The following is a 20820-nucleotide window of genomic DNA, read 5'->3' as shown; positions in this document are numbered from 1 at the left end:
GTTGGTGGGGCGCTGCCAGCGGTGGAAGCGCCCCTTCCTGTTCCCTGCCAGACGACCTTCTCCCAGGGACAGGTAAGGTGATCGTTCGAGGGGGGTGAGAGGGTGGGGGGTGTTGTGTGTGCGTGTGTGAGTGTGTGGTGACTGCATGTGTGCATGAATGTGTAAATGCCTGGGCGTATGCATGTATGAATGTTGAAGTGAGTGTGTGTCTGCATGTAAGTGTGTATGCGTGTTTGGATGGGTGTGAGTATGCCTGATTGAGTGCATGTATGAATGGAGTTGTGAGTGCAGGTATGAATGGAGTTATGAATGCGTGTATGAATGGAGTTGTGATTGCGTGTATGAATGGAGTTGTGAATGCGTGTATGGATGTTGTGAATGCGTGCACGAATGCGTGAATGGATGTTGATGTGAATGTGTGCATGTATGTGGGGAAGGGGTTGAGGAACAATGTGGCTGAGGGGGAGTGGGGTATGGAGGGAGAGGGGTCTAGTGCTTGGTGGGGGGGAGGGGAACCGTCCACCGGTGACAGGGAAGGAATTCCTTGTCATCGGTAGCCTTTCCGCCATGGTTTTCGTGGCGGTACTACGGTCACAGAAACCTTGGTGGAAAGGTGGCTCCTAATGCCACCGGCAGTCTTCTGTGGACCGCCGGGTCAGAGATGATCATCTCCGGCCCAGTGATTCTGACCGCAATGTCGGTATGAGTGGAGATGTGGCAGGTTGGCAGAGGCGAACCCGCCACACTCATGATGTGGCGGTCTTCACTGCCAGCCTGTTGGTGGTGGGACCACTACATTTACCCAAAATGAGGGCCAATGTGTACATCACATGTTTATGTTGTGTCTGACTTAGAGAAAATGACAGGGATGCTAAAATGCAACTGTTAGAATCCAATATTTGTCATTATTCTGAGTGAAAGGTGTAGTGTCCCGATTGCTGGCTAACAGATCCCAAGGCCACTGGTATGGTATTAGTTAAGCTTCATTATACTTGCCCTAGCTATTAAATATTTTCTACTACTGGGGGAGCTTACTTCCACGGATGCTATCCCTGCAATGCCCTATATCGAATGCCCTGTGCCTTGATTCCTCCCGACAGAAGGTGATGTCTAATGTTCTGGGGGAATTGGGTCCTGCAGGGTCCTAGTGTCTTCATCACATGACAACAGCCACAGACAGTTCAATAATCCATGCGTCTGTGTGCAACTTTTTTATGAGGTATAACAATGCTAAAACACAAAATACTTTTTCTAAATACCCACTGGTTGCTAATCTGATTAGCAACAGTCAGACTTTGTTAATTATATTTCATTTCACAACACTCAATGCAAAGAAGCAATAAAGAGAGAATATTATAGTTACTAGGCACCCAATTGGGACTCTCCAGATATGCCAGAGTGTTTTGAGGACATATTGGCCAGCCCAATTAAGAATGCGGATTTTATGTATTGGGGTGATCCCTTTAGGAAAGGCAGGTTACTCCAGTGGAATGAAATCTCTGCAGAGACTGGGGGGAAAGTTTCTAGATTAAAGTATATGCAGATGAAAGGGTGGACACAGAGGGGTCGAATGGTATAGGTCGGAAGAATCAGCTGGAGGAGAAGATACTGGGGAGACTGCTCCCCAATAAAGAAGTGGCTACATGGTATTGGTAAATTCTGGATCTGGCAGATGGAGAATTTAGGTTGGCAGAGGACTTGTGGCGTAGCAGTATGCCGGGTGGACAGCTGCAGGACATATGGCAAATTTCTAGGTGAACTTTAATCCCTTGGTTAAGCCAGCCACTTACAGAAAGAATCACCTGTTCTCAATACACAGAGCGTATATGTCACCCTATAAACTGTCAAAAATGAGGAAAGGAGAAGAGGCCAAATGTGGAAGTGTGACTTAGAAAAAGCTACGGATGTACACAAGTTCATGGAATGCCCAGCAATACACTCCTTCTAGGAAGAAGTAATGGAAAGGATTTCAGATGTTATGGGGGTAGGTGCACACAATCGATACCTACTGCAGAAGCCGGGGGGAGGAAATACTGCCCCCCGACAGGTATAAATTTACACTTTACAGCTGCCCCCATTTTAGCTTTCACTTGCAGTCCTGCAGGTGGAAAATATCAGTTGTTTCTTGAAATATTTATAAATTAGTAAAGCATCAGTAAATCCGGGTATGGCAAGTTACTCCTCATTTTGGGGAATATTGTTAATGGACAGAGTATGCGGTGGAGAAACTGGGTACTGATTTAAACTCTTTCCCTCAGATATCGCTACAGCAAAGTCCAACCAACTTGTAATGAGGTCTGGATCTCTCCCTCAGTATCATCCTGCTGAGCAATGTGGAAAGCAGGGTTTGCTCCTCTCATTTTAATTGGACCAAGAGGGGATCTTGACTACTTTCCAAATTGAGTCTTATTCGAAATTCTCAACATTCTAAAAATGGTGAAAATTTCAAACCTAAACATATTAATAGTGTAAAGCAACAGTACTATGTTTTTGATGTGTGTGCAAATGAGGCTGGCACTTCAAGGTCTGACCTGTCATTTAAGGCAACAGGGCGAATAGAATATATCACACATGCAAGGGACTTTCTGTGAACTGAAGCCAGGTGCTCTGGTATACAGGAGGCTGCGATAGGTGAAAGGCTTATGTTGCTTTCATATTTCATAGCCTTGATTTTGCCACCTGCTATGACCTGATGTAAGACCTACTGCCTCGTTGTAAATATTCATTCAATCAATAATTTTTAAAGCGTGCTACTCACCCGCTAGGGTCTCAAGGCGCTGAGAGGAGGGGGGGGTAGAAGTGCTACTGCTCGAACAGCCAGGTCTTGACGCATTTCCTGAAGGGCAGCAGGTCCTGGGTCTGTCGTAGGTGGATAGGGAGGGAGTTCCATGTCTTGGCGGCGAGGTAGGAGAAATATCTGCCACCAGCTGTACTTCAGTGGATGCGAGGGACGGTGGCAAGAGCGAGGTTGGCAGACCGGAGTTGACAGTTGGGAGTGTGGAAGGGTTTCCTGATTGGGGCGAGGGTGTTGGCGCAGTCGTCTATCCATTGTCTGAGGTTGAGGGCGGCTGTGTTGGGGTCGGTGGTGATGGGCGTCGTGGCACGGGCGAGGGTGGAGATCAGTTGGTCTTCAGTGATCTTGTTCCAGCTGCGGTGCGGGATCTGTTGTGGGTGGTGGTGTGTGGCGGGTTCCTGGAAGGTGAAGTGGACGCAGCGGTGGTCGGTCCAATGGAGTTCGGTGGTATGGCTGAAGGAGACGTGGCTGCTGGCGGAGAAGACGGGGTCAAGCGTGTGGCCGGCAGAGTGGGTGGGCGTCGTGACATGTTGTTTGAGACCGAGGTTTGCGAGGTTGTCGATCATGGCGGTGGTGTTGCTGTCATTGGCGTTCTCGAGGTGAAAATTCAGGTCACCGAGGAGGATGTAGTCAGTAGAGGCAAGGGCGTGGGTGCTGATTAAGTCGGCGATGGAGTAGGGGACCTGTAGACGAGGGTTCCTCTGAGGGTGGCGTTGGCGTTGATGTAAATCTGGAAATGTAAGTGTTCGGCAGCGTCAAGGGCGTCATCGGTGTTGGTCGAGATTCTGATGGTGTTCTTGTGGACTATGGCGATCCCTCCTCCCGGACTGTTGGAGCGGTCTCTGCGGGTGATTTTATAGCCTTCAGGGATAGCTATGGCGATGTTGGGTTCTGAGGAGGGGTTCATCCATGTTTCGGTGAGGAAGGCGACGACCGGGGAGGATGAGGTGAGTAGGTCCCAAAGTTCCACAGCGTGCTTGTGTACTGAGCGGGTATTGAGGAGGATGCAGCTGAGGTGGTTGCGTTTGGTTCTGGTGTGGTGTTTGGCGGCTTGGGGGCAGGAGAAGCTGCAGTTCCTGCAGGTGAAGGGTCCGTGGGTGATCTTCAGGGTGGCGTGGAACCAGGAGGCAGAGTGGCCTGTGTTGAGGGCGAGGAGCTCGTTGCCATTGTAGCAGCGTTGGGCGGCGTGGGGGACGTGGGGGCCAGGGGCTCTGACGCTGGGCGCGGTCCAGGCGCGGACGAAGGAATATACTCCTCCCATGCTCCACCAGATCCTGTACCCCTGATTAAAGGGCCCTGATGGATCCAGGCCACCAGAGGTTCAAGTGCCAGCGCAAATAGAATAGGGGACAGAAGACACTCCTGGCGAGTCTTTTTTCGGAATTACCAGTATAGCTGCAGCCCTCTGATCTGCCGGCAGCAATTCCTCTGTGCGCGCTGCCTGAAACATGACCAGCATATATTTTTCCACCTTTTCCACCATGCATTAAAGATACTCCTCTGGGAGCCCATTAGGCTCTGCTGCTTTACCTGACTGTAAGCCTCACAACGCCAACGCAACTTCCTCCTCAGTCAGCTCCCCGTCCAGGGTTTTCCTGTCCTCCTCTGAAAGCCTGGTCAATTGAATATCTTTCAGGAGGTCCATACAATCAGTCTCGGGTCACCGAGGCATACACCTCCTTGTAGTATGTCGTGAAGGTCTCCGCAATGGCATAATTTGTCGCACAAAAGATTACCTCCCCGTTTTTTATCTACTACGCCCGGTCCCATTTGTCCATCCATGCCACAAATGCCCCCAACTTTCAACCCAGGCTCTGATGGCACCAAACAAGCGAGGCTTTTCGAGCCTGTACCTACCTAGGGGAGATCCCTTGCCTATTCCATCTGAGAATCAATCTAGTCATCCATTCACCCTATCATCTACCAGATGATATTCACCAATTCACCTTTACATTCTCTCACCCATTTATTCTTTCATTCATCATTTAATCTTTCACCATTCCATCCACCCACTGACCATTCCTTCCATCCATGCTTGCATCCATCTATACATCCATCCACCTAAACATCAACATTTTACTTACCCATCCATCAATAAAGCCTTTCATCCATCAATTGATCATTTTGCCCATCCATGTATCCATCATCCATTCTCTCTGATCTCTGTTTACTTTTGCCTTCCATCCTCTCCGATTTCTATTTACTTTGCCATCCACACATCCTCTCAAATTACCATTTACTCTGCCATCATTTCACCCATCTATCCATCCATCCATTCTCTCAGATTTCCATTTTCTCTGCCATTCTTTCACCCACTCGTCTATCCTCTAAGATTTCCAGTTACTCTGACGTCCATTCATCCATCCGCTCATATTTTAATTTACTCTGGCATCCATCCATCCCACTCATATTTCCAGTTACTCTGCCATCTTTTCATCCACCCATCCATCCTCTCAGATTTCTACTGACTCTGCCATCATTCAACACACCCATCTACCCATCATCTCACCCACTCATCCATCCATCTTTTCACCCAGTCATTTACCCATTCTTACACTCACTCATCCATCCATCCTTTCACCCTTCCATATTTTCGCCACCCATTTATCTTTTCATCCATCCATCTTTTCACCCAGTCATCCATTCAACCTTTCACCCGCCCATCCTTTCACCCAGCTGTCCATCCATCCTTTTACCCAGTCATCCTTTCAGCCACACATGTATCCGTACGCTCATCCACCCACGCATCCTTTCCTTTCATTCATCCACTCTTTCACCCCCTCATTCTTCTATCCACCCATGTTTTCACCGACTCATCCATCCATCTTTTCATCCACCCACCCTTTCACTCATTCATCCTTTCATCTACCCTTGTATCCACCCACCCTTTCACTCACTCATCCTTTCATCTACCCACCCTTTTACCCAGTCATTCATCCTTACAATTATTCATACATACACTCGTCCATCCTCCTTTCCCTGTTCTATCATCCTATCATTCTTTCTTCCTTTGTGAATTCATTGTAAGTGTTTATTTGGCAAGTTGCAAATAAAAGAGGCCCAAAAAGAACCCCATCACCTCTGTAGCTGGGAAAGCCCCTGGATTTCAGTGGGATGCATGCCACACATCCCCACTCGGAAAAGGGTTGCGGCACCACTCACCTCTTCTGGTCCAGGAAGCAAAACACCGACTGCCGACACCGCGGGTGCAGTGACTGGATGCACCAGCAGAGCATGTCCTGGAAAAGAAAAACACCCAATGAAATAGAAATACAGCAATTGAAAACCAGGTGCATTTAATGGCGGGAACTACTAGAAGAGTAAACCTGTAGAGTAAACCTGTTGCTTTCTGAGGTACAGGCAACTTGCGCGGGAAACAGTATATCGGTTATGTCACGTAATAAATGAAATTCTGTGCACCTGGGCAGTGGACACAGATTTATACTCTGTTTGTGCCAAATTTGCGTAATTGTTTTATGCAAATTCGGCGCAAACTTAAGGTATGGAGTTTAAGTCATTTTTTGCTTTCGGGAAACTACCTTGCATCCATGAGATGCAAGGTAGGCAATCCCGTGCAAAAAATGATGATATAGCCTTCACGCGATATTTATCCCTGTGCTAAAATCAAGCACGGGGGAAGGGGGCCTTAAATAATGGTGCTAAGCTTGCTTAGCGCCATTATTTAACGCCTGGGTCAGGGCAGGTGTTAGGGGACCTGTGGGCCTATTTACATGGTCAGAGACCATGGAATGGGCCCACAGGTGCCCTTCCCTAGCCCCAGGGACACCCCCACCCACACCAGAGGGACACCACAGGATGGGGGGACCCCATCACAGGTAAGTAAGGTAAGTAAATTATTTTTAAAAGTGACTCAGGGGGGCCTAACTTGGGCCCCCTACAAGGCACTGGGCCCAATGGCCCCTAGGCATGGGCATTGGGGTGGTGGGCATGACTCCTGTCTTTACTAAAACAGGAGTCATGCCCATGGGGGTTTTACGTCATAAAATGACGCTAGTCTGGTTAGAGTCATTTTTATGCCTCTGACCATACTAGCGTCATCCTTTGAGGCACAACCTCCTGCTCCCCCAACGCCTCCCCCACCGGCTAGCATCCTTTTTCACAACACTAGCCAGGCCTTACCGCCGGCTACAGTCATTCCATAAACATGACGCACGGAATGGTGCGAGCCAGCAGTATTCTTTTTCACGCAAAATTGCGTTAGCACAGTTTTTCGTGAAAAAGTATAAATATGGCCTGAATGTCACAGCCTGACAGTAAAGAGTCTACAAAGATAATTGCACTTAGCCAGCCAGGGTGATGCCTATTACTGCCCGAGTGGAGCTCTTTCCACCAAGTGCACCAGGGAGAAATTGTGACTGTGAACAAACTGAAGCTATATAATACCCTCCTATCCAAGGGGCTTTCTCAAACCCATATTATCTCTGAGTTGGGGTGATCTCCTGGGACTAACCACCAGTGGCGGGTGGTCACCGCATAACTCAAGGCGAGGAGTGGGGGTGGGGGACGGAGACGAGGTGAAAATAATTTAAAAAAAAAAAAACGCACACCTTGTCTCTGTCCCTTCCGCCTCCTGCCGCCTCGCTTGTCGCTCCTCAGCACAGGCTCCCCAGCAATCCTGGTGCTACTTTCATGCTTAACCTAGCATGAAAGCAGTGCCAGGATTGGTCTGAGCGATCGCTGGAGAAACCTAAGTGCGCATGTGTGTTTGGCCGGCCTAAGATGGCCGGCCAAACACGGATGCACGTTTAGGTGCATTCTCCCCTCCTCCCCCTCCCACTTCCTGTGGCCCAGCCCTGCCCCTCCCTGCACTGCTGGCAGTGGCAGAAGCAGAAAAATAAAACAATAGTAAACTATCGTTTTACTTTTCTGCTTCTGGCTCAGTCAGTGGGGAGACGCTCGTTCACCATAGCAAAGGAGCCACCCCTGCTCATCGCACCTTTTTCTTGTCTTTATCGAGAGGTTGCCAATAAAATTGATTAAACATTTGAGGAGTTTAGACAACATCTCTATTAAAGGAATGTTTGTAAATAAAACATCAGAGATGTGATAAATTAGGCAACCATCTCTGGAATGTGGATTAATGTGACGATCAGTACAGAACCACAGAATTTTAAATAAGGGAGAGTTGAGAAGCACCTTACATACGTTGATTAATGTTTTTATATGTTTACTAGGGTATTGATATATTTTACCATAAGTAGTGAAGGTCCAGATTTCCTTCCTGTGTAAATGCCCGATAAGTGATTAGAGATTTAATGGTGGAAACTCAAATAGGGGTATGGACCAGAATTCCCCTAAGAGAACAAACGTCTGTAAATGTTGAAATTGAGGACCCACTTAATTAGTACTGGTAAGGTACATTGCATAATGCAATCTTGCAAGCAGTCAAAAATTAGTCCAGTCCATAAGTTGTGATTCAATAATATTTATTGATTAATTCGATGATATTGAATCTTGGAAGAGACTTGAAAGTTACACAACGAACACAGCTGACACGTGTTTTGTCCTCTATGGTGTGTTCACCTAGGGCTTTCTCAAGGCATTGCAATTTTCATATCAAATAGAGCATGATGATGTATATGGTCCAAATACCATTAGCGACGTTAGGAAGGAATCGACACAGGCCTGCCGATTCAGCGTTTTATTCCAGCACCATTTTGAAAGAGTATTGATATATGTTAATTTAAGTAAGTGTATGTTCGTATATTTGTGTAATTTTTGGCCAGACCTTTTTGTTGATGAATAAATTTACATAATTAATTTGAGAAATTAAATATGATACCAATGATTGATTTATGGTTTCATTGTTTGATTGTATGATTTTTTCCTACTATTTGACCACATTCATATATACAACATCGCACCTTTTTCAGCAGTTCCTCCCCAAAAAAGTGTTAGGAATTAGTGCCACATGATTGCCAAGATGAGTGGTGTCCCACAACAAGCATGAAACTGCTGTGAGATTGCCTGAATGGCAGTATTCTGCAGCAGTGGACGATCTAGGGATAAGATCAGGGTCGCGTCCACCGACCCAGCTCAATTTCAGAACACTGTTGAGTCCCTACTGTTGTCCCCGACACTGCTGCTCGCTAAGACAGTTTTTTTACATTTAGTAAGTGCTACCACCGAGATGCCACTGCCTACAGGCTAGGCTCCATGGTCACAGTTAAAGTGTGGTTAAAATGGGTGAAGCATGCAACATGGCCAATCACCATGTGGCTACTACACTGTAACTGCTCATGGGCTAGGCTGTGCATGATTAATGCCTGAGATACTGCGCATGCGCATGTCAGTGAGTCTGATTCTCCAGTGTGAATATGTTTGTGCATAAGGGATTGTGTCTTTGTTGCAATGTGAGGATGCCTTTGGCCGTCAGCCTAGCTCTCTAGCTTCCTCTCAAACAATGTCAAAGGCAGGTTTTTGAGTAGAAGCTGTAATGCTTCTCAGGGGAAAGCATGGTTACTGGCAACTCAAATTTACAAACTGGAGGGGCATAAACTGGCTGTAACAAGTAGCAGCTGATGAAATTTGGAAGACCTGCTACAAAATGTATGACCTGAGCGTGTCACGACTCACGTGCTGCTTGCGCCTGGAGTTTGCAGATCTGGAGGCGTGGATCTTGAGAGTTCGACTTTGGCCCAAAAAGGTGCGACTCTTTCTGGTAGCCACGGTGCTGTAGGCAAAGGGACGCCAAGGACAGACCGTGACCGTGAGAAAGTAGCGCCAGAGGGAAAAAACCCCTTCAGAAGAAGAGGAAAAAACCTCCAAGAAGATTCGCAGAGGATTCCTGAAACAAGAACAGAGGAACAGGAATCAAAAAGAACTGACGTAATAACACAGAAATGGCGAAATCCAGAACCAAAGGCTAGGAAATCAGGAGCGAGGACACTAACTGAACAGAGAGTGTTGCAGCGCAAAGAGGAGAAGAAAACACCACCCTTAAATACCATAAAACAGGAAGTGACCCACAGGAAGAAAAAGGACACCATCTTAGATAGGGAAAAGTAGATAGAATAGACTGGAGCAGAAACCATAGAGAATAGGGAAGGAGGAATGCTGGGAAGACAAGGGTAACCTGGGAAGGGGAAAAGACATAAAGGAAAGAGCAAGAAACAGACCCAAAAAGAAAGAAGACAGAAGAAAGAAGAAAAGGAGCCCAAACAGGTAAGAGGGGTCAGGAGACCCCAACAAAACGGAGGGAGAGAGCAGCGCGAGGCCCCAAGTAAGCCTTGGGGCCTCGTAGGGTGCAGTAAAGGCTCGGGGCGCGCCGCGTCTTAAAGACACGAAGCGCGGCCCGAGCCGAACGCTCGGCTCGCGCCGCGCGGTGCGGCGCGACAGTAGGCCCCCCTCCCGAAGGCCCTGGTTTGAAAGGAAATAAACGGTGAAAGCGCTGAGTCAGAAGAGGAGCATGAACAGAAGATGCATCTTCCCAAGAACATTCACTGAGAGGATAACCCTTCCAATGAATCAGATACTGCAGACGAGTGTGAAAAAGACGAGAGTCACAAATCTCCTGAACCTCATATTCAGGAACATCATCCACTAAGACAGGAGGAGGACAGGAAAACTGACGAGAATACGGATCTGGTACATAAGGTTTGAGTTGGGAGACATGGAAGACTGGATGAATCTTCCACGTGTGAGGCAAGTGAAGACGGACAGTGACAGGATTAAGCAACTGGAGAATACGGAAAGGCCCGTAGTAGCGAAGTGTGAATTTGTTCTGAGAAAGACGTGAGGGTAAGAATTTTGAAGAAAGCCAAACTTTATCTTGTGGATGGTAGTCCGGAGTGGCCCTACGTTTCTTGTCTGCTACTTTCTTCATATACCTCTTGGTGTGTAAGAGATTAGAACGAATCAGTCTATGGATTTGTAGAAGACGTTTGGAAAAATGAGTAATAGCGGGCAAGGGAGTGGGAGACCGAGAAGAAGTAGGAAAAGAGGTAGGATGAAAACCATAAGAACAGAAAAAAGGAGTGGTCTTGGAGGCACTATGGACTGAATTATTGTAAGAGAATTCAGCAATAGGGAGATAAGTGTTCCAGTTGCTTTGAGTTGAGTTGCAAAAACAACAAAGGTATTGTTCTAAGCCTTGGTTCAGACGCTCGGTCTGTCCATTGGTCTGAGGATGGAAGCCCGATGACAGAGCTCTATCGATATTTAGTGTCTTACAAAAATACCTCCAAAACCGGGAAATGTACTGAGGTCCTCTATCAGATATAATAGTATGAGGAAGTCCATGAAGACGGAAGATATGTTCGATGAATATCTGGCTTAATTCTTGGGATGTAGGTAGCTTTTTCAAGGCAGTGAAGTGAGCCATCTTAGTAAAGGAGTCCACAGTGACCATGATTACCCGGTTTCCTGCTGAAAGTGGTAACGAACACATAAAATCAGTAGAGATGGTGTGCCATGGAGTTGGCGGAACCGGCAAGGGCTGGAGTAATCCTGCAGGTCTGGTTCGGGGAATCTTGACTTGAGCGCATGTGGGACAAGCCTGAACGTATGTTTCAATATCCTGTTTCCAAGTAGGCCACCAGAAAAATCGTGATAACAGTTCTTGTGTGGCCTTGATGCCTCTATGACCAGCAACCGGTGAATCATGACACATTTGTAATGCCTTTTCTCTAACTCTGTTAGTAGGGATGAATAACAGATCGTGATAATAATAGTATCCTTGTCTCTTATGTAAAAGAGGCCTTAAGTTCTCTACTTCATCATCAGATAGATTGGAGTATTCCAGTTGTACCTCCTCCAGAAAAGACTGAGCTACCCCAATGATCTTATTAGGTTCCAGTAGGGGTTGAGCTGGGACAGGAGTACAATCTGGATAACGACGCGACAGAGCATCAGCCAGAATGTTTTGGGAGCCAGGAATATATGTGATGTAGAAATCATACTGGCTGAAGAAGAAGGCCCAACGAGCTTGACGACTATTTTGGCATACGACATTTCGTAAACATTGTAAGTTTCGATGGTCTGTTCTCACTTCAAAAGGCTCCTTGGAACCCATCAGAAACTGTCTCCATTCAATACAAGCTGTTTTCAGAGCCAACAATTCTCTTTCCAGTACTGAGTAATGTTGTTCTGCAATAGAGAGTATATGAGACAAATAGAAAACAGGATGTTCAAGACCATCATCCTCTTGTTGTTGGAGTAGGACGGCACCAATGGCTTTTTCAGAAGCATCGGTGACGACAATAAATTGTTTGTTGGTATCTGGATGTCTTAAGATGGGAGCTTGTGTAAATGCCTTCTTTAAATCCTGAAAGGCTGTTTCGGCAGCTTTAGTCCAGACAAACCCTTTAATAAGATTTTCCTTCTTTAAAGTGTGAGTTATATGGCTAGTTTGTTTTGCAAAGTCTGCGATGAATTGTCGATAGAAGTTCGCTAATCCTAGAAAGCATTGTGTTTCTTTAATAGAAGATGGAGAAGGCCAATCTAGAATAGCTTGTACCTTTTCTTGATCCATAGCTACACCGGTGGGACTTAAATGATATCCCAGATATTTGACTTCCGTCTTGTCAAACTCACACTTTTCGGGTTTGCAAAATAGTTGATGTGCCCGGAGTCGTTGAAGGACTTGTTTCACATGGGAAGAATGGAGTTCGGGATTTCTAGAATAAATAAGAATATCATCAAGGTAGATTACAACTGTCTGATTCAGGAGATCAGAGAATACTTAGTCCATAAATCTCTGAAAGATTGCCGGGGCATTAGTAAGACCGAAAGGCATTACCCTGTATTCAAAGTGACCAAATGGAGTCCTAAAGGCCGTTTTCCACTCATCTCCTTCTTTAATGCGTAAAAGGTGGTAGGCTCCCCGTAGATCTAGTTTGGTAAACCGTTGGGCCCCTCTGACTGCCTCTAAAATGTCCCTTATGACAGGCAAAGGATAACGATCTTTAATAGTTATTTTATTCAGGCCTCGAAAATCCAGGCAAGGGCGAAGATCCTTTGTCTTCTTGGGTACGAAAAAGAGAGGAGCCCCGGCCGGAGAAGACGATGGAACAATAAGACCACTTTGAATATTTTCATCCAAATACTCCTTTAGTACTTCCTTTTCAGTTTCCGTGAGGGAATACATCCTGCCAAAAGGAACGATAGTGCCAGGTTCCAAGGGAATAGCACAATCGTAATCTCGATGTGGAGGTAACACAGGTTTGGAAGGTTTTTGGAAGACATCTTGAAAATCCAAATAGTGTTCAGGAACTCCTTGGACTGTATTTATGGTCGAACCGGTAGTACCCTCCGTGATTATTGATCTCTTAGGCGACCAATACTTGTCTGAAGCAAAACAGTGCTCGTGACAGAACTGTGAAGACAAGGAAACCGTCCGGGTAGCCCAGTTCACATATGGATTATGTCTGATGAACCACGGGATTCCAAGAATGATGGTATGGTTGGGGGAAGTTATAAGATCAAAGGAGATGTGTTCCTGATGGTTACCGATCTGTAGATTCAGCATCAGGGTAGTTGTATCAACTGGACCCGATGATATCAAAGATCCGTCCACCGTGTGTACTTGTTCGGGAATCTCCTTAGGTTGTATAGGAACTTGTTGAGTAGTGGCCCACTTCTTATCCATATAAATACCACTAGCTCCACAATCTAGTAGTGCCATAGTCTTCTCTTGACGGCCATCAGGTAATTGTAACATGACTGGTACAATGAACAAGGATGTGGTATTGTCATTGAAAGAACTGATGGAAGGTATAGCTGCTAATCCCGTCCCCTCCCTTCTTACAGAGGACGGGAAGCGGCGTTTCCCGATGGCCTTGATGGACGTACTGGACAGGTACGCAGTATGTGGCCGGCAGAACCGCAGTATAAACACAAACCCTTCTTTCGTCTATCTTCTCGTTCGCTAGCGGAGAGAGGGCCTCGAGTTGTATCCACCTGCATGGGTTCTCCTTCGGTGTCTCTGACAGGAGGGCGAGGTTCCTCAGAACGATGCCGAAAAACTCGTGAGGTGCTTGGTTGAAAAGACCCTCTGCTCTTTCTCTTCTCTGCTCTCCGTTCCTGAAGGCGATACTCGATGGAGAGGGCTTGATCCATCAGGCCACGAAGATCTTCCACTCTGGTGGAATGTACTAGTTCATCTTTTATTTCTTCTTTGAGTCCTCTACGAAACAAAGTCACCAAAGTACGTTCCACCCAGGTGGTCTCTGCCGCTAGTTGACGAAAGCGTGTAATGTATTGAAGGACATCTTGTGAACCTTGATGAATATCGCATAAGGCTTCTTCCGCTGAAGCCTCCAATCCCGGACGACTAAACATCAGCTTGAAGCGGTTCACAAAGGCGGAATAATCCGACAATACCGGATCGTTAGATGATACCATCGGTGTTGCCCAGGCCAAGGCAGGACCGGATAAGGCACTGATGAGATAACCCACCTTTGTTCTGTCATGGGAGAATTGGGTGGGTCGGAAGGCGAAGTACACTGTTAAGGAATCAAGGAACTCACGCAGCTTGGTTGGTTCACCAGAAAAACGATGGGTAGAGGCGGAGAGCGTCGGAACATCACCACTACGGAAAGCCAAAGCCTGTCGCAGCGCAGCATTCTCACTACGTAGTTGCTGTAATTCTTGAGCTTGTTGCTGAATTGTAGTTAGAAGAGCTTGATCCGGATCTGCAGCAGCTACCACAGTGTCTTCCATGGTGTTAGAAGACGTCGGGATGGTTTGGCGCTGCAATCTGTCACGACTCACGTGCTGCTTGCGCCTGGAGTTTGCAGATCTTGAGGCGTGGATCTTGAGAGTTCGACTTTGGCCCAAAAAGGGGCGACTCTTTCTGGTAGCCACGGTGCTGTAGGCAAAGGGACGCCAAGGACAGACCGTGACCGTGAGAAAGTAGCGCCATGGGGAAAAAACCCCTTCAGAAGAAGAGGAAAAAACCTCCAAGAAGATTCGCAGAGGATTCCTGAAACAAGAACAGAGGAACAGGAATCAAAAAGAACTGACGTAATAACACAGAAATGGTGAAATCCAGAACCAAAGGCTAGGAAATCAGGAGCGAGGACACTAACTGAACAGAGAGTGTTGCAGCGCAAAGAGGAGAAGAAAACACCACCCTTAAATACCATAAAACAGGAAGTGACCCACAGGAAGAAAAAGGACACCATCTTAGATAGGGAAAAGTAGATAGAATAGACTGGAGCAGAAACCATAGAGAATAGGGAAGGAGGAATGCTGGGAAGACAAGGGTAACCTGGGAAGGGGAAAAGACATAAAGGAAAGAGCAAGAAACAGACCCAAAAAGAAAGAAGACAGAAGAAAGAAGAAAAGGAGCCCAAACAGGTAAGAGGGGTCAGGAGACCCCAACAAAACGGAGGGAGAGAGCAGCGCGAGGCCCCAAGTAAGCCTTGGGGCCTCGTAGGGTGCAGGAAAGGCTCGGGGCGCGCCGCGTCTTAAAGCTGCGAAGCGCGGCCCGAGCCGAACGCGCGGCTTGTGCCGAACGCTCGGCTCGCGCAGCGCGGTGCGGCGCAACAGAGCGAGAGATTCAGACCTGTCAGAATTACCACAAGGAATTTTGGTGGGTATGTTGACGAGTAATTGTAGTACAAGTAGGGTAAAAAGTGCTTTACATAGCTTACATTCTAACCAGATGTGCAGCCCTGCTCGATCACTAAATCAATCAGCTGCGTCTTTTCTCCATCCCATCCCCATCACTGTTTAACATTTACCCAAGACCCCATAGCACAGATCATCTCCCAGAACCATTTTCAATTTCAAAAGGATGTAGACAATGTTCAAATCCACCTCCCAATTAAGCAACCTGTCTAACCAAAGCATGAACATCACAACACACCTGATACACATCTACCACTGGATGAGGGGTGGCTGAAACCTGATAACCAGCAGGATCACAAGCAGCCTCCCATCTGAATGGCCAAGGGAACTTGGTGACCAAACCCAATTCCTAATCTATCAGTGAGAAACCTCGAAATCTGGTCTGAAAATGACTTTCCTACAGACAGAAGAGTGCAAAGGTTTTCAGAAGTTGCACCCAACACCTTAATATGCTCATACGGTTTGACCCTTTTTTCCAATGAAGACACTGGATCGAACATACAGGGCACTGATTCTATTGTGTCTGACCTATTGCAACATAGTCTACACAGAAGAGCACAAAAAGGATCTACAAAAACAAGCGGCCAGAATCTGCCCCATCCTGAAGAGGTCCGAGCACATCATAATAGCTCCAAAATATACCCACTGGCTCCTGGTCAATCAATCAATCAGGATTTGTATAGCACACTAGTCACCCATGAGGGAATGCAGGCGCTGTGTTCTGCTGCTCTGTGATCAGTCAAAGAGCCAGGTCTTGAGCCCTGAATTCCTTGAGTCTGGGTGCTGTTCTGAGGTGAATGGGAAGGCTGTTCCAGGATTTTGCAGCAAGGTAGGAGAAGGAGTGACCTCAGATGTTGCAGCAGCAGATGTGAGGGGTTTTGGCGAGGGAGAGGGAGGCGGAGCAAAGGGGACTGGAGGGGAAAGGGGAGTAGTGGCTGAGGTAAGCTGGTCCTTGGTTGTGAAGAACTTTGTACGTGTGGGTCAGCATCTGGAATTGGCATCTTTTGTGTACGGGGAGCCAGTGAACGTTTCTTAGGTGAGGGGTGATGTGGGTATTTCTGAGGAGGCTCAGGGTGAGTCTGGCCGCTGCATTTTATATGAATTGTAGTTTTTTTTTTAAGGTTCGAGGTGATTCCAGTGTATATAGTTTTGCCATAGTCCAGGGGGCTGGTGAAGAGAGCCTGTGTGATTGTGCGTCTGGTGGAAACCAGTAGCCACTTGAAGATCTTGCAAAGCATACAGAGTGTGGGGAAGCAGGCGGAGGAGACTATGTTCATCTGGCACTCCAAGGTAAGTTTGTTGTCGAGGATGATGCCGAGGTTGCAGGCTTGAGTCTTGGAGGTGGTGGGGGTCCCAAGGTGGCAGACCACCAGAAGTCATCCCATGGAGAGGTGGTTCTTCTGAAGATCATGACTTCAGTCTTGTCTACTTTGAGTCTGAGGCAGTTGCCTTGCATTCAGTTGGCGATGCGGGTCATGCAGATGTGGAAGTTGGCTTTGAGGAGGAAGGGTCTTTGGATAGCGAGAGGATGAGTTGGGTGTCTTCAGCATATGAGATGATGTTGAGTCCGTGCCTCCTAACGATGCTGGCCGGAGGGGTCATGTAGACGTTGAAGAGGGGAGGGCTGGGGAAAGAGCCTTGGAGACGCCGCAGATGATGCTCTTGGGTTTGGATGAGAAGGGAGGTAGGACGACTGTTTGGATTCTGCCAAACAGGAAGGATGCAATCCGTTTGAGGGTGTCGTTGTGGATGCCGATCCAGTGTAGCCTTTTGATTAGGGTATGATGGGAGACGGTGTTGTAAGCTGCTGAGAGGTTGAAGAGGATGAGGGCAGCCGATTCCCCTTGGTCCACGAGGGTCCTGATGTCATCTGTGGTGGCGATGAAGGCGGTTTCGGTGCTGTGGTTGGCATGGAAGCCTGTTTGGGTGGTGTCCAGGAGGTTGTTGTTTTCAAGGTATTCCATGATTTGTAGGTTGATAGCTTTTTCAAGGATTTTGGCAGGAAAGGGGAGTAGGGAGATCGGTCAGACATTTTTTAGTTTGTTGGGGTCGGCCAAAGGTTTCTTGGGGAGAGGTTTGATTCTGGCATGTTTACAGTCATTTGGGTAGTTGGCTGCACTGATGGATGAGTTAAGGATGTGGGTGAGTTTGTTGCTGATGGTGCTGATCCTGAGATTCAACATGTGGTGGGGGCAGGGGTCCGAGGGAGATCCTGAGTGAATGGAGCGCATGATGTGGGTGGTGTTTTGGATGGTGAGCTGCTTCCATCTGGTGATTTTGTGGCTGCTGGGGGTTCTGAGAGGTCAAGGAGGCTAAGGGTGACAACGGAGGAGGATTGAGGCACAAAGTTTTAGTAGATGGTCGAAATCTTGTTGTGGAAGGAGTTGGTGAAGGCGTCGCAAAGGTTCTGGGATGGGGTGGTGCTGTTTTTCAACGCTGAGTTGTTGGAGAGTTCCTTGATGATGTTGAAGAGTTCCTTGCTGTGGCTGGAGCTAGCTAGGATGCGGTTGGCTAGAGTGTTGTTTTCGGTGTCTTTTAGGAGTCTGTGGTATCGGCTGAGAGAGGTCCTGTAGTTAGTTTGGTCAGTGGGTTCCTTGTTGGAGCGTCATTTCCTTGCCAGCTGTTTGCAGATGCGTTTCAATGTCCTTAGTTCCAGGTTATACCAGCTGGCTTGCTTGGTGAGTCTGTTAGCTTTGTGGGTTCTTCTGGGGGTGACCATGGCTGCACTATCGGAGATCCAGGAGATTAAGTTTTTGACAGCTTGTTGGGTGTTGAATGGTGTGTAGGGGGGAGTTGAGGGAGTCAGTCCATTGGCTTTCAGATATTCTGTTCCAAATGCGGTGAGGAGTGCTGGTAGGTTTGGTGGCTCTTTTGGGGACCGGTGTGTAGGTGAAGTGGACGATAGTGTGGTCTGACCTGGTGAGTTTAGTGGTGTGACTGCATTTAATTCTATTGCTGGCTGTGAAGATTTGGTTTAGCATGTGTTGTGTGATGTGTGTAGGGTTGGTGACTCTCCGAGTTAGGCCGATGTATTTCATGCTTTCTATTAGGTTGGTGAAGCTGGCATCATTGGGGTCGCCAAGATGGAAATTGAGGTCGCCAAGGAAGATGTAATATCCGGTATTGATGGCTTGGGGGCGATGAAGTCTGGAATGTTGTCACAGAAACTGGAACGGGGTCCTGGGGGTCTGTAGGTGAGGGTGCCTTTGTTAGTGTTTTTTCCGTCTGGTCTGAGCTGGAAGTGGAAGTATACCATGATAGGAGAGCGTTTATCTGTTGTAGTGGAGCACGGGATGGATTTTCTGTGGAAGATGGTGATTCCCCCTCCAAACTTGTTGATCAGTCACGGTGAGCGTGGCTCCAGCGATGTCGGGTGCGGAGGCAGGGTTGAGCCAGGTTTCTGTGAGGAAGACAATGTTGGGAGAAAGGGTGGTGATGGTGTACCATAGCTCGGTTGCATGCTTGCAGCGGGATCAGACATTGAGCAGGAGGCAGTAGATATGGTGGGAGGAGGAGGTGTCTTGGGGGAGTGGAGATGGTATGTGCAGCTCTGTTGGTATTGCAGGAGAAGCGGCAGTGGTGACGGGTGTCGGGACCAGTTGTGGCAAGGTGCGGCAACAGTACTCGCTGCGGGGCCTGGCATCCATAGCGATGAGTTTGTCTCTGTAGTAGCGGTGGATGGAGGGGGATCCAGGGTTCCTGGTGTTGGGCACAGTCCAGGCCGGAGGGGCTTGCCTTTGCGGCAGCGGTGATGCAGCGACGATGCAGCGACCTCCATATGTAGTCCTGGGAGGTGAGAGGGGTTAGCAGGGGGACGGGAGCGCCTATAGCAGGAAACAGCTACTTGCACGAAAAAGCAGGCGGCAATCGACAGCATCAACAAACAACAACAAAATCAGTACCTCTTGACTGATGCAAACAGTAACAGTAAACTCAGCAATAAAACAAGCTATGAACTAATAAAGTAACTCAACTTTGAATGTATAAATGAAAGCATAAGGTAAAAGTAATTGAACTATGAAAATATAAATAAAGTTTAAGGTGAAAGTAACTGAACTTTGAAAATATAAAATGAAAGTAACAGGAGATTAAAAACTAATGGCAGAAAAAGTAAAAACAGGCAAGGTCCCCATAGTGGGACCAAACTGGAGGGCTTGGGGACTGCGATGCAGTCACCCAAGCCAGGGAGCTGAGACAAGCGGCAGCGGGAGAGCTGCTGACTGGACCAGGGAGGTCAAGGGCTGCTCACAGAGGCAGTGCACCAACCTCCCTATGAAGTCTTGGGAGGTGGGAGGGGTCAGCAGGGAAGCAGGAGTGCGGGAAGCATTAAGTGGCTACTGACAGGGAAAAGCTGGCAGCAATCAGTGGATAAAACAAAATCAGTACCTCTTGACTGATGAAAATCGTAAAAGTAAACTCAGCAATAAAACAAACTACGAATTGGTGGCACAAAGGATCACATTCAAATGCCTATGCACGATCTTGCTATCACTGGAGGGATCAGGCATGATATTTCTTCAAAAATTAACTTTGTCATTTACATCATAACAGCCTCTTAGCTCATGCACTGCAAAACTGAAAGATCGACAGCGCTTCATGCAAATATCTCTTGGAGACCACAGAACTCTAGACATGGGGTGTATGGAACTCACCCAAGACAACAACCGATCCTGATGTCCTTCAACATAAACCTGAAAAAGAGGCCTATCCCCAGGCCTGGTTCTAGAGGGTTGGCCAGGCCCTCCCAAAGTTTCCCCTAGCCCTCCCATAGCCATTCAAAAGGAGACAGTTTCCCAATGTTCTTTTTAGGGTCGAGCCTGCAAATGCTTGCGTTAGCACATGCGTCTCGCTTGCAAGACTCTGTTGTGTACATGAAAAGGGCTTGGAGTCCGCCTGTTGCTCACCATTTGTTGGCTTACTTGGCACTCTTCTTTACAGCCTTATAATTCATCCACATCAGGGCTAGCATCATTTCCGTTCCTCTCTGTGGCGCAGGGACCAAACACTGATTGATTCAACTTTATCAGTGCCTGTCCGCTGCTACCGACGTGATCGAGGTACTATTTTGTTCTGTTTTTACTTGTAGTTCCCTGCAAACAGAAGGCTTGTGACTGGCAAAAACGTGCTGACCACGACAAACAAAATTGCAAAGTTTTCTTTTTTATAGCTAACTTTCTTTTTTTTTTTGCCAAGTTGTCTTTTCTCACTTTCCACTCATGTTTTATTTTTTTTTGCTTGTGGGCGCTTTTCTCAGAAGATTATCTCGTTTGAAATATTGCAATGCGACGTTGTTTCTTTATTATGTGTCATTTATGAAATGATGCTTCAACACATGATCCTGCAGTACACCCCAATGCACGCCATTCCAATCCGTCCCACTATAATCCACCCCACTTTACCCCAAACAAATCCACCCCACTCCATTCCAAACC

The 20820-nt window shown here is 47.3% G+C and overlaps 1 protein-coding gene across 2 annotated transcripts in view; it reads right to left on the bottom strand.

Annotated features, from left to right (window-relative positions):
• Nucleotides 1-20820, bottom strand: part of GANC (glucosidase alpha, neutral C) — a 388017-nt gene that overhangs the window by 145719 nt on the left and 221478 nt on the right. For both annotated transcript variants that reach the window (XM_069208780.1, XM_069208781.1), the window contains one exon: nucleotides 5957-6033. In XM_069208780.1, the coding sequence (XP_069064881.1) occupies nucleotides 5957-6033 (77 nt within the window). The remainder of the gene's footprint in view (nucleotides 1-5956; nucleotides 6034-20820) is intronic.

The sequence above is a fragment of the Pleurodeles waltl genome, chromosome 9, assembly GCF_031143425.1.
Source record: "Pleurodeles waltl isolate 20211129_DDA chromosome 9, aPleWal1.hap1.20221129, whole genome shotgun sequence".
Taxonomy (NCBI): Eukaryota; Metazoa; Chordata; class Amphibia; order Caudata; family Salamandridae; genus Pleurodeles; species Pleurodeles waltl.
The sequence above is the reverse complement of the archived record's forward strand: the minus strand, read 5'-3'. Positions and strand labels throughout refer to the sequence as shown.